General features: G+C 33.6%; 1 protein-coding gene across 1 annotated transcript in view; it reads left to right on the top strand.

Annotated features, from left to right (window-relative positions):
• Positions 1–17200, top strand: part of LOC135127052 (lysine-specific demethylase 3A) — a 290069-nt gene that overhangs the window by 148744 nt on the left and 124125 nt on the right. Inside the window, exon 4 of the mRNA XM_064053353.1 lies at positions 9606–9809. Coding sequence (XP_063909423.1) covers positions 9606–9809 — 204 coding nt within the window. The remainder of the gene's footprint in view (positions 1–9605; positions 9810–17200) is intronic.

The following is a 17200-nucleotide window of genomic DNA, read 5'->3' as shown; positions in this document are numbered from 1 at the left end:
CAAACGACTAAGTATAGGAATATTGCTTTTTTAAGAAAAAGCAGGTGCACATAAAACATATCTTGTTATTATTAATTAATAAAAAAAAAAAATATTTTCACCGTCTGTTCAAATCTCCAGGTATACGAGTAAATCAAAAATATTGTGGGTACTGTATTGACCCGAAACTGACCCTTTATGGTGAGATTTGGTTCACATTGCGTCAAGATGGCTTTTCAAAATAATTCTTCACTTTCTTCTCACACCAGTGTTTGAGTTTTAATAAAAAGTACGGATTATGATCCATTTTTAATTTCCCAGCGTAGACTTCTTTATTTGACAAACTTCATGTTTTGTCGACGTTTCACAGTCCATAGAATATGAAAAAGTAGGTGTCCTGTTCCGTCTGGTAGCGATGTTATTAGGCAAGTCATCTCTGAAACTACTAGATTGGTTGCTGTTTGATCCACGTCTACTTGTTTGATTATGTTTCAGAGCTAGGGAAGTTCGGACTTTTTTTTAAAGAAGGTGAAAAAATCTTGAGGGCTCATGGTGCTTTGTTTTGAAAGGGTTTGAAAAACTGTTGGGGTTTGCTGGTATCTTTTTTTTATGTGAAAAAATTGTGGGGCTTCTGTGTTTTGTTTTTAAAAGGGTTCGAGAGAATCTTGGGGTCCTTTTTTGTAATGCGAAAGAATGGTGCCTTTTTAAAATGTGAAAAATCTTGGAGGCCCCTTTTGATTTGTTTTTGAAATAATTTGAAAAGATTTTAAAGGCTTCTGATGTTTCGTTTTTAAAAGGATTCGAAAGAATTTTGGAGCCCTTCGGTGTCTTTTTTTTAAATGTGAAAAAATAGTGAGAACCTCTGGTACTTTTTTTTTTTAGAATGTGAAAGAATCTTACTTTTGAAACAATTTGAAAAGGTCTTGAACGTCCCCGATGTTTTTTTTTGTTTTTGAAAAAGTTCGAATGAACCTTGGGGCCTATGGCGTCTTTTTTTTTAAGCGAAAGAATCGTTGGAACCTCTGGTGTTATTTTCTTACCAATATGAAAATAGGAAAGAACCTTGTTTTTGAAACAATTTGAAAAGATCTTGAAGGTCCCTGATTTTGTTTTTCAAAGAGTCCGAAAGAATCTTGGGGCCTTCTTTTTTGTAATGTGAAAGAATGGTGCCTTTTTTAAAATGTGAAAAATCTTGGACGCTCCTTTTGATTTTTTTTTTAATAATTTGAAAAGATCTTAAAGGCTTCTGATGTTTCGTTTTTAAAAAGATTCGAAAGAGTTTTGGGGCCTTCTGGTGTCTTTTTTTTTAATGTGAAAGAATCGTGGAAACTTCTGGTGCCTTTTTTTAAGAATGTGAAAAAACCCTTTTTTGAAATAATTTGAAAAGATCTTGAAGGTTCCTGATGTTGTTTTTTGTTTGTTTTTGAAACGGTTCGAAAGAATCTTGGGACCTTCTTGTGTCTTTTTTATTAAGGAAGGCCTCTGGTACCTTCTTTAAGAATATGAGAAAATATTGGAGGCCCTTCTCGTTTTGTTTTTAAAATAATAATTTGAAAAGATCTTAAAAGCCTCAAGGTCCCAAAGAATTTTGGGACCCCCTGGCGTCCCTTTTCTAAATGTGAATGAATCGTGGGAGTCTCTGGTGCTCTTTTTTTAAGAATGTGAAAGAATTTTATTTTTGAAAAAATTAAACAAGCTTGAAGGTCGCTGTTGTTTTTTTTTATTTGTTTTGTAAGAGCTCTAAAGAATCTTTGGGCTTTCTGATCTTTTTTTTAATGAAAGAATCGTAGTGTAGTAATCAGGTGCCCTTTTTAAGAACGTGAAAAGATGTTGGAGGCCCTTGTTGTTTTGTTTTTAAAATATATAATTTGAAAAGATATTGAGCGTCTCTGACGTTTCGTTCTTAAAAGGGTCCAAAGGAATCTTGGGGGCGTTCTAATGTCTTTTTTTTTGTGAAAAAATCGTGGGAGCCCCTGGTTCTTTTTTTTAAGAATATGAAAGAACGTCGTTTTTGAAACAACTTGAAAAAATCTTGAAGGTTCCTGAAGTTTCTTTTTTGTTGTTTTTAAAAAGGTTCCAAAGAATCTTGGGGCCTTTTGGTGTCTTTTTTTAAATGTGAGCTCCTTTTGTTTTGTTTTTGAAATATTTTGAATACATTCTGAAGACCTCTGATATTTCGGTTTTAAAAGGGTTCGAAACAACCTTGAGGCCAACAACAGTTGGTGCCTTTTTTTTTTAAGAATGTGAAAGACTCTTGGGGGCCGCTTCTTTTTTGTTTTTGACACAATTTAAAAAGATCGTGGAGATGCCTGTTTTTTTGGTTTTGAAAGATTTTGAAAGAATCTTCGGGCCCTTGTGTGTCTTTTGTGTTAAAGAGTCATGGGCGTCTTTGGTGCTTTTTTTTTTAAAGAATGTAAAGAATTTTAGAGGCCCTGTCGGCTTCGTTTTTGAAACAATTTGGAAAGTTTTAAGTACGTGAAAGAATCTCATCGGTTTTTGTGATTTATTTTTGAAAGAATTTGAAAAAATCTTGAGGACTCCTCTTAGTTTTTGAAACAGTTTGATATAATCTTGTGGTTTCTTAGTGCCTTTGTGATATTAATTTATATACTCTGTTATAAAAAAAAAAGTTTATCTTAAATATACTATTTTTGTTTTAAATTTTGACATTTCAAAAAGTAGAGTATGACATTTGCCCTTTTTTTTATTTTGTTCACAGGTGGCTTTGTTATATTACGACTTATAAAAAAATTATTGTGTTGGTCGCCTAAACAAATATTACTAGTCCATTTACAAACAAATTATCGGATTTTTTTAGAAATTCACTCAAAACGAAAACAAAGTAAATACATTTACTGCTGAAATTAGATTTGCTTTTAATTTTATTAAACTGCAACAGTAATATTTCGTAATGGAACTTTTCCAGAATTCAACATTCATTAAATTAAAAAAAAACAGTTGTTTATACATTAGAAAAAAATTGTTAATAAATATAAATAATTGTAAATGAAAATGCACATGTTTCAGTTTAATTGGACGATGATTTTCTCACATAACTACTTTCGAAAAAAAAGGCAATAATTAAAAAAAGCTGCTTACGAACTACTTAAAATCCTTAGGTATTAGTTTTAATTTAGTTGGGAATTAAGACGACAGACAGAACTTCCCTCGCTCCTTAAATATGTAAAAAGTTGATTTAGCAAATTTTTTTTTATTTTTGATAACCCCTATAAGTAAAACAAAATATCGCCAATACCAATCATTGTAAAAAAATAAGAATAGGCGGTAGACCATAAGTCTGACAATCCGATTAACTAATTTTTCACTCACTAACACTCAAGGCGGATTCATAAACCAGTAATACAGAAACAATTTAGAAAACCTTCGCTACGGAAAATATTGAGAGGACTGCTATTTATTTATTTCTTTTTCAAAGGACGTCGTCATTTTTTTGAAAGGGATAAATAAATAAAATTTTATTACTAGATTGATTATAGACTCTCCAAAATTTACTTGTTATATGACAACCTGTACGTGTATGGTTAAAAATATAAAACATTCGGAACCCCCAAATATATAAAATATTAAAAGGCAGTATACATTTAAGACACTTGGATAGGTTTACTGAAAATATAGCTGACGTCATCAGTTCTTTGGGGGATGGTTAAACAAATTGTCGTTGACGTTTTACTATCTACATGGTAAAAATCGTTAAAAATATCCGAAACTTCAGAGACATAAGTTTCGTAGGTCTTGAGATTATCTATCTAATGAAACCACCAAATAAGACCGTAGCTAAAATAACTTTATTACAGTCCTTACGCTCGAGAAATGAAAACACAAAATTGTATCAGATTAGCTCTAACTTCGTTAGGTTTCTCCCAATAGCAACTTGATTGTGTGGCCATTTAGTTGTTAGACTTGTGGAAAAGACAAGTCAGTAATTTTTTAAAAAATTGTGTATAAATTTTGAAGAAACCTGGAAAAACGTATTATTCAAAAAAGGGAAGTCGTCATTTCCTGAAAAACCAAAAGTTATAATTTTGACATAGTTCTGAAAAATTGCAGTGTAAGTTACATACGCATCTCATAAATAAAAAGAAAATAGATAAATTAGGTCAAAATCGATACAAACCGGAGATCTCCCTCTAGAGTTCCGCATACATTTTGTGTTTCTAATTTCCGACGCATATGACATGTGGAAATATGAATGGACGCCGAGCAACTGGTGGGGCAATAACAAAACTGCTTTATCTTAACACCAAACTTGTTACTTGAACATTTGGTGGTTGTGACAAAAATGTTATTAAAATTATAACGTCCCAGTGGCTACAAATTAGACAAAATTGTTGTGAAGTTTAGCATACGTCCCGAATGTACAAAAATTTCGCCAAAATTCGGAATGTTTATTTAAATGTATGAATTAATCGCTCCGTCGAGCTCTCTTTTATTAACAAAATGCTCATTTTCCCAGCGGGAGCATGAACAAAAGCAAAATTCTGTCGCTCCGCGGAATTCACAGGCTCCTGTGGCTGTGTTGATTTGCAGGAAACAGGCGGATCGGCGACTGCGATTAACAGTAAAACGTCGATAAACTGTAACTGCACCTTGAATGCATATTTTCTCACATTATTAATCTTTTTAGAGCGATAATGGTGACTCAGTTAGAACAAGATAACGCGCTGGTCGTTGGAAGTCGTTATGGCCGCCTATAGGTCGTGTCCTGCAACTTGGCGAACCTGTTCTCGTCAATAGTGATTTTTTAAATCCTGATGCGGCCGTGTCTTGGTTGCCAGGCTACGGTTTCTTGCTGAATTCGAGCTTTCTTGGTCAAGTTGTACAACTGGTTTTTATTCCGCACGCAAGTTTTTTATTTTAATGGAAGCCACTAGTCGCCGCCGCAATTCTATCCAAATTGATTTATTTATGCGACGGATTAAAATTGCCGCACAATCTCCGCCTTGATCGAAAACGAGCGAACAAGAACGCTACGATCCAAATTACCGGTTCACGTGCTGTTGTTACCAAGTAGTTTTAAAGTTGGTAGTCTTTGTGGTCGGTCGTGTTTTCGGAAGGGGATTTTAGTGCATGCTCAATTAAGAGGCGCTAGGAGTGAAAATAGTAAAGAAAAACTCGGCTGTAGTTCTTGCCGATTCTAAGAAAGCGGAGAAGAGAATGTTGCTCACGATTTATTGATTGACTCTGAACTAAGCTGCATCGACTTGATTGGCGAATAATTTGTTTATTTTTGAACTCAAATGCTTCACTTTCCTCACTTCATTATGCTAGAATTTTCGTGGTTCAGTAGATAGCATTAATAAAATAAACAATATGTAACATTTTCATTTGCCAAGTGATGAAAGAAATGTATCACTCTAGGTTCCCATATATACAAAATACTTGCCGAAGTTCGTCTAGAGAAGAGTCCAGTATATCTACTCCTCGTTTATTTTATTCAATTTTCATAACAATATTTCACAAATACAGTTGGAGAAAGTCACTTTATGCTATAAATTAATAATAATAATTTTAAATGAACTGCGAGTAGATTGGCTGCAAAATTAGCACTAACTTTAAGCGATCACTATACTTTAGTGTTCGCTTTACATGTCATTAATAATTATTTGTCGAACTAGAGCACAAAGTTATGTTTTAACACACATGAATGAACTTTACTTGACGAGACGTTGACCGAGTTATACTATCATTCGAGAGTGCTAAAGACGTGTCGCTAGCGGTTACCCACAAATTTTTTGTAGACTTAATTTATTTTAATTTATGTGTTTCTTCAGTTTGTATGCTTTATTTTGCTTGAAATGAAGAGGTAAGACTAACAGCATAATTATTACAAAAACCTGCCTTTGACCTTATACGAAAATAAAATTCATATTTGCAGTTGTTATGTTGGAGGAGAAAGTGAGCATTTTCTTGCCTCGTAAGGAAAATAAAAAAACACCCAAGGGGGTGAAACGGAACAGAATACAAGAATTGTTTTGAAAAGGAAGCTTTTGTTGAACATTGTTGTTGAAGCTCGGTAATCATCTTTTTTATTTTTGTGTAGAAGAAAGCTTCAATTGTATGCGGCGATATTGCAGCCTTGAAGTGTATAAGCAACATTGCATCTTTTGCAAAAACGGAAAACACTGTATTACTCAACCTGAATTTTCTTATTTTATTTATTAAAAAATACGGTTACTGTGGTAACTTAGAACAAATAATATAATAATAAATGATAGTCGTCTGTCGTCTGCCTGAGTCGATATTTATTAGAATTTATTAATTTTATAACTTCCTGTATTGTATGTACATAGTTTGGTTTTTAGTTTCCGTCTGTCTGTCTGTCCGTCGTCTGTTCAGATTTTTATGAGACAGATTGTCGTCAAATTTTATACATAAATATGTTAAGAATACCATGTTCATTGTAAAACGTTAACCAAAATTTACCTAATCGTCACTACCAACAATGTGAAGACTTCTCAAAAATTTTGAAAGTCAAGTAGGATTTAAATTTTATAAAATAACATACTCGTGTTGTTTATGAATCTGCTTTAACATTTTTCCCGAGGCATCCAAATTTAATATAGATTTTAATTTAATGATCAAATCTCAAGAACGGTGCACTCGAGTGTTTTATTACTAGTATTACACTGCACGTGTTGTAACTGAAATACGTGTTCTTACTGAAATAATGTCGATCGGAACATTTTCAAATGGGAGAACTCACTAGAAATACGAGCATGGCCTTACTCTTTATCAATGCTTTTGTATTTTGAACAATTGTTAATCCGTTTCCTACCGTGAGTGGAGGAGAACTACACTCGAGACCAGGAGGAGGAGGAGGAGGAGTGTTTAAAATGTGATACATTAATGAATTCACAAAAACGAGCTCTACAAGAATCTCTAAAAAAGTTGGATGACGTAGACAACCACAAAAAAATATTGGATGTATTTATAGATATCATTTGGCTTGTTACTCTATTACTGGTTTTATCTATATTTAATAATCTTCTACCATTTTTTTAACAATGTAAGCAACGCAAAAAAAGTCGCAAAAGTATGATTTTTTACGACAAAACCAAGGGTGATTCAATCGAATGCCAATTTCATAATTTCTGGACCTTTCCGTCTATCGTCTGTCTGTCTGTCTGTCTGCCTGTCTGTGGTGATTTTTATTAGACAGATAATATACAAAACTACTGGACCGTTTGTTGTCAAACTTTGTATGTATATTAGGAATATCATATATTTAGATGTCAAATGCAATAGTACCTAAAATTTGGCTAACAACATCTTAAAATTATACACAATAAGTTTAACTTTTTCCTACAGAGTCTTTTATAGACAAGCAATAGCCCCACCCACCCACCCTCTCTTCATTTCAGACACTACTCTTAATATTGTTCAGTTTTATCTTAGCAACTTTTAGTCCCGCCCATACACCCATTTTTTTCTTAAAGGGTACGACATTTGCCACAACTAGTCTTATCTTACCAAGTACTAGGCCCTCCCACCAGCCTTTTCTTTTCTTAGAAGGTATGTCATTAGCCACAATCACTCTTATATTAGCAAATACTAGCCCCGCCCACCCACCCTTTGTTTTCTTAGAAGGTAAGTCATTTACCAAAATTAGTTCTATCTTAGCAAGTACTAGCCCCACCCACTCTCGCTGTTCTCATTCTAACGATTTTATTTCTGTTCAGCATGAGATCCACTTTTCATTAGGGCTAGAAAAAATGAATCTATGAAATGGAGGCGGGGCGGGTGGGCGGGGTTAATTATCTGTTCTTTGGTAGAGTGCGAATGGGAATTAATAGAATGTTAATAAAAGAAAAAAAGCTGTTCTGTTATACTTTTTGCTATAACATTTATTTTTTTTTGAGAAGAATACCAAAATCGGCCTTTAAATTGTATAAATAACATAGCCCCACGCGTGTACATTATAAATCCGTGTTTTTACCCGAGACATCCAGATTTTTGGAAAAAAATTCAAAATTGTATTACAATATTGTGCAATGTAATTTTGAAACTCCAAAACCGAACACTTTGAAATCTTGCAGACCTTTAAAAGTTATCGTAAGCACTGTAAATTTTTCATCAAAATATATTTGTTATGTTTGTAATTTATTCATACTTTTAAGAAATGCGTATATGGTGACTCAAAAAAGTTAATGAATGAGTCAATTTATGTTTAAATAAAGTAACTTATGGTTGTGTGGCGCCACAATAACACGTTGGTAAGCGGAGAAAGATAAGCGACCTCGTGTCTAGTGGTCAAGGCACCCGCCCGGCAAGTGGGAGACGTTGGGTTCGATTCCCACCGGGGCAGCAACATTTTTCTTCGCGTACCTTCAGTTGTAAGAACCAGTGTAAAATTTTATTAATAGAGACAAGTAAATTGTTATTAGTATAACATTTTTTCGATGCATGTGTGCAAGTACTGTTGAAAAATTAGAATTCTTTAAACCTCTAAGGTTTAGGTCTCAAAGTTTAACGAGAAAACTAATTGTAACTTAAATATGACCCAGAAAAACTGACGGCAAACGTCTCCTTTTATAAATCTGAGAAAATTTAGGCAAATCTAAGCGTGTGTAAGAAATTCAGAGTTCTCAAACCCGCTGCTACATACTTCAACAAACTCAACTTGGCGAGGTAACTGATTTCTAGCTCAAATTTGATGTGTTTGCCCACGTGAAGCTATAAAAAAAATTAGAAAAAATGCTAACACTAATATTTTATGAGAGCCCGAGCACTCGGCACCGGTCTAAATTGTTGGTCCCTGGGCATTCAACCATATTGATATTTTTTTCTTGTGAATCTAGAACGATTTAGGCACAGTTAAATGTATCTAGGGGACACAGAATTTTCATTTGAACGTAATTGACAGGAAAATTATTTTCTAGCCCCAATTTAATTTGTTGTTATGTGCCATTGATGATTCGTGACTTAGAAATATTTGTAGACAGATAAACTAGTGGACGAAAATTATAGAAAAGTGATAACTTATTTAGCAACAAATTGTTATGATTTGATTGACTTTACATTTCACAGGGACTGTGAACTCGTCAAATTCATTCATATTCAATCATTTAATTCCAATAGTGTGCATCCATACGAGTTATCACTCAATTTTGATGGTCCGTGCATGTTACAGTAAATGTCAGTAGTAAATTTAGATCAATTTTAATCTAATTGGTAGTTTGATGTGACAGTTATTTACAGGCTTTAACACGAAATCTGAAAAAATCCAAACTAAAATCTATTGCCAAGACCATTTTCTCGTTTTCCGCCCATGAACATTTTTAAGTTACATACACATATGTATTTTTCAGAAGACGAGCATCTGTTACCTTTATTCATGTATCGTTTTGAATAAAAAACAATGTAAATAACGTGAAAAATAATAATACGGCTGAGCAAGCCACATCATCACATTTTACAAAATCTCGCATTTTATTCCAGCTTCCATTTTTTGAACACCCTCTGAATCTCCTTTGAAATTTTTATTAAACATTACACCTCACAAAGGAGGGCAAAAACCTCACATATCTCACGTGCCACCTCTTACGTGCCACTATTGTTCCATCTGTCAGCTCCGAAAATTTTATTACTTGAGTCTTTCGTTTCAGGAGTGGGATTCGAGTTTGCCAGGTGTGCCAGACTATCCAGAATTGAAGGCAGCCGTAAGACGCTGGGCCGAACAGCAAGATGGTCAGCGTATTCTTTTGACCACACCCAGCGTCTTGGCGGGTTATAGGGTGGAGGTGTACAGGGCCGAGGGCACGACACAATGGTACACGGCGGTGATAGTAGGATACAACGAAGCTACAAGGGTAAGTTCAGCCTGTTAATTTAATAATAAAGAGACATAATTACGTAGGAAGTTGCACGAGAAATCTCTATTATACAGTTAGAACGTCGAGCCAAAGCAAAATAAGAGAAGCCCCCGGTAATAGCGTAGGATAAGAGTCGCAAACAGGAGCGGTGTGGATCAGGCTAAAAATGATTAAAGCGGTCCAAAGGGGCCGAGATGAAGTGTCTACTCGTAAATAGATAAAAGTATACAAAGACGGTACACAATTTTCAAGTATTTTTATTTGTAAAAGTCAGACAACAATCATCAGCTAAAAAAAGTAGTCGATTTGATTTAAATAAATTTTATTTTAGTGAAAATAATCGATTAAAAAGCTTCAACAAGAATTTTTCACTTTTAGCTTTTATCATCTTAAAAATATGTTGCTTTGGTGCGGAATTTTCACTAGTTTTTATCTTCAAATATGTTGTTTATAGAAAATTATACATTCACGTTATAAAATGCAGAATTAGTTGTTTTTAAGCGTCTAACAACTTTTTTAATGTTTGTTCAGAAAATCTACTGGAATTTATTCTTAATATTTAAAGTTGCTTAATTTATGCTTGAAACCGTCTATATCAGTATACCTTTCACGACCTCCTGTCGCGATTCCGATTCAATCCGTTCGCTAATGCTAATGTAAAAATTAAGTTACACCCAAACTTGGTATAAGCAAAACGTACGACAACATTTGTCGTGATAGTAATATATTTTTTCATTGCGTTTTATTATTTTCTTATGCAGAGCACGTTTGCCTTAAATGTTTGTAAACCTACTTAGACTGGTCGGGAACAGGCTGTAGATGTCACGGATACAGGGAAAATTTTATGGTTTTACAATAAACTAGGCAGTAACCCGTGATGGAAATCCGGCAGGATATGTATGTATAAAAAGCATGCAACATTTACTAGTTGTACCACTTTCGATTTTTTTTTTGTAACAGTTAATCGTGTTTTCATAAAAAATACGGATGAACGTCGAAAGAACAAAAATCACAGTGAAATCAGCGTCCAGTTGACTGAAAATTTACAAAAATTTATGCTAAACATGGTAAAACCTTGTATTTCATGAGTTGAAAAATTGTGCAACCACAAAAATGATCAGCAATAAAATTCGTCGGAACATTTATTTGAATGAGAAGAAAACAGATCCTTTAGGTTTTTTGAATCCTAGATCCTTTAAACTCCCCAAACAATTCAGAGGAACAAACTCCTAGAGATACTTTAAATTTTCTAGAGATTTTAGATCCTTTACATCTTTCTAGAAATTTTAGATACGTGAGGTCTTTGACATCTTGAGATTCCTTATTACGTTTTTTGGATCCTTGAAATCCTGTAGAGCCTTTACATCCTTGGGTTTTTTTAGATCTTTCTAGATACTCTATGTCTAAAGACTTTTAATAATCTAGATCCTTTAATTCATCTAGATTTTTTAGGTTATTTAAATCTTTTATATCATTTAAATCTTAGAGTTCCTTCATATCGTCTAAATCTGTGACGTCCGCCACATCTTTGAAAACCAAGTCACCCTTCAAAATTTTTTAGATAACTGAGATCTTATTAGGTTCCTATATAGTTTTTAGATGTTTTGATTCTATGGGTCCTTTTAGAACTTGTATGTCCTGCGAAGAGTTTAGCTAACCTAGATCTCTAGGTCGTTTAAATTCTACATATCCTTAGATTCGTGCGACTTTCACATCTTGTAGATCCCTTAGATACTGAACATGTAGTATAAGCATTTTAAACAGGTCAACCTAAATAGATTTAAAATTATTTAAAACAGAAATGCTTTAGGTTCTTTTAATTCTTCTAGATCCTCTTCTCTAGATACTTTAAATCTTCTATAGATTTTAGATCCTTTACATCCTTGTAGAAATTTTAAATATGTGAGGCCTTTAACATCTTTTAAATTTTTGAGATTCCCTATTACATTTTTGGATCCTTAAATCCTTAGAACCTTTAGATCCTTGGGTTTTTTTGATCTTTCTAGATACGCTATGTCTGCTAAAGACTTAATAATCTAGATCTTCTAAATTCTTCTAGACTTTTTAGGTTATTTAAATCTTTCACATCATTTAAAGCTTGGATATCCTTCACCTTGTCTAAATCTGTGACGTCCGACACATCTTTGACAACGTCGTCACCCTTCACATTTTTTAGATGACTGAGATCTTATTAGATTCCTTTACAGTCTATAGATGTTTTAGATAAAAAAATAAAATAAATTTCCTAAATTCTTCATATCCGTAAGATTTTTGACATCTTTTGACATATTCTTGAGATTCCTCACATTTTTTGGATCTTTGAAATTCTGTATAGCCTTTAGATCCCTCGTTTTTTTTTTTCTAGATTATTTATGCCCACTAAAAGCTTTAGATGATCTAGATTCTCTAAATATTCTAGACCCTTTAAATCTTCTAGATTTTTTAGATTATTTAAATATTTCACGTTCATTTAAACCTTGGAGATCCTTCATCTCGTCTAAGGGTCCAGAGGTGCTTTAGGTTCTTTGGATCCTTCTCGATTGTCTATGTTATATGAAGACTGACTAATTTAAATCCTCTACATTTCCGAAATAATACAAATGCACCTCTAGACCCTTTAAATCTTCTAGAGATTTTAGGTCCTTCATATCCTGAAGATCGTCTATATCCGATAAGATTTTTGACATCTTTTGACATATTCTTGAGATTCCTCACATTTTCTGGATCTTTGAAATTATGTGTAGCCTTTAGACGCCTCGTTTTTTTTTTTGATTTTTCTAGATACTTTATGCCCGCTAAAGGCTTTAGGTAATCTAGATTGTCTAAATATTCTAGGCCCTTTAATTCTTCTAGACTTTTTAGATTATTTAAATCTTTCACATTATTTAAATTTTAGAGATCCTTTACATCGTCTAAATCTGTGATGTCCGTCACATCCTTGACAAGCTCGTCACTCCTCACATTTTTTTTTAGATAACTGAGATCTTTTTGGGTTCCTGTATAGTCTTTAGATGTTTTAGATTTTTACTTTCTATGGATCCATAGTTGCTTTAGGTTTTTTGGATCCTTCTCGATCCTCTGTGTTATATGAAGACTGGGTAATTTAAATCCTCTAAATTTCCGAAATAATGCAGATGCACTTCTAGATCCTTTCAATCTTGTAGAGTCCTTCATATGCTTAAGATCTTTTAGATCCGGTAAGATTTTTGATATCTTTTGACATATTCTTGAGATTCCTCACTTTTTTTGTATCTTTGACACCCTGTATAGCCTTTAGATCCCTCGTTTTTTTTTGTATCTTTCTAGGTACTCTTTGCCCGCTAAAGGCTCTAGATGATCTAGATTCTCTAAATATCCTAGACCCTTTAATTCTTCTAGACTTTTTAGATTATTTACATTCTTCACTTCATTTAATTCTTGGAGATCTTCTACATTGTCTAAATTTGTGAAGCGTGTAACATCTTTTAGAAGCTCATCACCTTTGACATTTTTTAGATCTCTGAGATCTTACTAAGTTCCTGTATAACCTTGAGCTCCTTTGGATTCTTTACTTTCTTTGTATCCTTCTGGATCTTGTATATCCTCTGTAGGGTTTAGCTAACCTAGATTCTTAGAATTGTTAGGTCCTTTAAATTCTACAGCTCCTTAGATCCATGAGGTTTTAAAATCTTTTAGATCTCTTAAATACTGTAGAACATTCAGTATACATAAATATTTTACACACGTTAACCGAAATAAATTTTGTACGTTCTTTTATTCTAGATCTTCTGTTTTCAAAAGACTAGCTAATCTAGATCCCCTAATTTTGCGAAATAATGCACATGTACCAAATCCTTTAGATCCTCTAAATTTTTTAGAGATCTTAGATTCTTCATATCCTTTGACATTATTTATATTTTTGGGATTCGTCACAATTTTAGATCATTGAGATTCTGTAGAGCATTGATGTTTTGAAATTATATCCGTTAAAGACTTTGATTAATCGAGATCATCCTGTAAATAAATACTCTAGATCCTTTAAGTCCTTCACATCGTCTAAATCTGTGACGTCCGTAATATTTTTCAGAACCACGTTATATCACTGATATCTTATTAAGTTCCTGTATAGCCTTTAGATCCTTTGGATCCTGTACTTTCTTTAGATCCCTCTGGATTTTGTATATTCGGTAAGAGTTTAGCTAGCCTAGATCCCTAGAATTTTTAGAATTTTTTACACAGGTCAATCTAAATACATATATTTAAAATTATTTAAAACAGAGATGCTTCAGGTTTTTTGAATTCTTCTCGATTCCACCTGTCTATTCTAGATCCTTTAAATTTCCAAAATAATAAAGATGCACCAAATCCTCTAGATCCTTTAAATCTTCTAGAGATTTTAGATGTTTCATACCCATAAGATCTTTTAGATCCTTGAGTTTTTTGACATCTTTTGTATTTTTGAGATTCCTCACATCTTTTTGGATCCTTGAGATTCTGTAGAGCCTTTAGATCCGTGGGTATTGTTGGATCTTTCTTCTAGGTACTATATTTCCGCTAAAGAATTTAGATAATTTGAGTTATCTAAATACTCTAGATTCTTTAAATAAAAAAAAAACTTATTTTAATTCCTAAGCGTAAGCTTTTTTTTTAAATGTATAGAAGTTATCACAAATAAAATTTTCCAAAAAAAAAGTATCTGGAAAAGTTAATATATCTTGAATGACCTTAGATCATGTAGATTATGGAATTTAGAAATTGTGGTGTCATGTTTTTATTTCAATTTGTGCTCTGTATTGGTTTCTGCAAAGTTTATATTTTGATTTAATATTTTCAACAAACTTTTCGTTCAGTGCGATTTTGGGTTTACTACTTTGTTCAAAAGACATTTGACAACCTTGATAATGTGACACATTAGCAGTAAAGTAGGGTGGAAATATTTTAGGAAGAACATATCAATAAATATCGCAGTAGACGTAAAGGCGTCTGGACAGGTCTATTTACGAATTTAAGGGGATGAAACTGTATTGGTTGAACGTTTCTCATATTTTATTTCAGCTGAAGCGACATATTCTTTTGGTAGTATTTTCATTCTTAAGACAAATAATTTCCACGCATCTATCGTACTTAGAACTGAAAAATTAAACTTTAGATCTTTAAATGAACCCATTTTCTGTATAATAAATAGGTAATAAAACGAAACATGCCGCCACCGATTTTTGAACGCACTCCCATTATTTAAATGTTTGTTTTTCTATCTGAATGAACCACATCGTAAATAAACTTTATTTTGGTCAAACTGGCAAAAAATAATATACAGAAACATTGTAGACACCATAAATCTCGGAATTGTTAAAATATCATTAAGTTGTAACACATTCCAAATTTTTAATATCCTGTATTGGTGGCCTGTCACATTGAAGTGGGTTAAGTGTTTATGTCGCAATAAAGCTTCGGACATCTAAATAAAAACTTTGATTAGACAATCAAACATAACCTTTCACAACAGACTAACTAGATTATGGTCCAATAAAAAACAAGTTTTGCACCTGTACCATTTGTCAGTTTTTGGAATGCACTACCCATATTTTGCTTCACCAGAATTCCGGTCGTCCTCTGTCGCCATGCATCGTCCAAAAATAATCGAGGAATTCGGAATGATTCCGAATAAAGTGCAGATAACGCGGAGTTATCGTCCGAGATAATTTTCACGAGCCCTAACAAAGGTGAGCGGAATCTTCCTCGTAGACGTTTCTAAAGTAAATAAGCCGAAAACACGCGACGCGATAAGACAGATAACCTCCATTCGGATCAAATCACGGTAACTGATATTAAATCCAGGAAAAATTTCCTGGGAAGTTGGAACGTTTTGCCTTTTTTCCGTAAGAATGCGGTCGGGGATTCGCTCGGCGCCGTCATCAAATAACTCCAATAACAGTTATGCACATTCTCTTTTTTGCTCTCTCTCACCGCCGACGAATGTGCATCATTACCGACGGCGCAACTTTGACCCTTGCAATTTATCTGCTTTCGCGTACAGTGTTGGGAGGCGGATTCCGCATACGTTGGCCCCGTAGACACGCCAGCCATTTGCATAATCGCAACTGAGGTTAATTCGAGCGAGCTTGTTTAACCCAACAATGCGGCGGCGGGACGAAAATTTAGATTTTCACTTTAATTAGACAGATCAAAAACAGCTAAAAGCGCCTGGAATTAAATTAAACCGAAAATTTCATCAGAGTAACTGACTTGCCAACATTGCGGGCTTAGGAATGTGTTTTTTTTTAATTATATGAGGGGAATTAGTTCGTGCTGTGGCAGAGTGCACGGATTCGAGATCTCATTCTCTAGATTTTTGATGCAGATGGCGGAGATTCATGTCGAAGATGTTTCATTGTTATTGGTAGAACCATAAGCTGTATAACGGGCCACCACGAAAATTAGAACGATTGATTCGAACAGGTCTGGTATTCGCTGGCTGTAGCGGTTCACAAAAATAAAAGAACAGAAGTTGATGTCGAACTTGTCACGTGATATTTGTTAATGCAAGGTGCTTCCGAAATATTTTATCCTCGTTTTTTCCCACAGAAACGGTCAAAATAATATCAACTTTTTTGCTAGGAAAGGAAGAATCTCTTCGGTGGAATATTTTAACTCAATGTTTACATTTTAATAGTCAAGGCACACTTTACCCATTGTTTTGAAACACTCTTTAGATTATGTCTTAGATGTACCGACAGATTTTTCGTGTACCCGCTTGTTGCGACCATTGCACTTAGCAGAGGATAGTAATTCAGATCGTCATTTCTTAAAGTAAATTATACAGGGTCGCTAAGAAGTATGGAAGCAGTTAGTTGAATATCCCAAGAACGATTTGTTGAATCTTTTTCAAATTTGGGCTGTCCCTGCTTCCATAATTTTTAGCCACTCTGTATGTGATGATGACGTTCAGATGTGTTTTTCGTCCCTATTGGCATAGATGGCGCTGCAAAACGAAAGAAATCAGTTTGTAAGGTCTATATTATAAATAAAACGATCTTTATCAAGAATTTCTCATCCTTGTCATCTGGAGGATTAAATGATAATAATTGATCAATTTACTCTGTCGCGATTGTTATTATTGTCGTAAAAACGTCAATTATGTCTAATGAGATTATAAAAACATCACATTTTTGTTACTGATAAGAGTGTTGACATTTTCATAATCTTGCCAAATGTAGCGTAAATCTGACATTCACATTTATGGGAATGCAGTTAGTTACGTCAACAGTGCATTAGAAGAAGTTTCAACTTTTACCGTATGCAGAAATATAAAAAGTGGACTTTAGAAATTGATTGAAAATGCTGCATTAGAATATATACAATTTTTTTTTAAATAGTTAACCGTGCTTACGAGGTTACCTTAATTATTA

Source organism: Zophobas morio, unplaced genomic scaffold (genome assembly GCF_036711695.1).
Source record: "Zophobas morio isolate AGI-343-1 ecotype UQ-CSIRO unplaced genomic scaffold, CSIRO_AGI_Zmor_V1 ptg000011l, whole genome shotgun sequence".
Lineage (NCBI taxonomy): Eukaryota > Metazoa > Arthropoda > Insecta > Coleoptera > Tenebrionidae > Zophobas > Zophobas morio.
The sequence above is the reverse complement of the archived record's forward strand: the minus strand, read 5'-3'. Positions and strand labels throughout refer to the sequence as shown.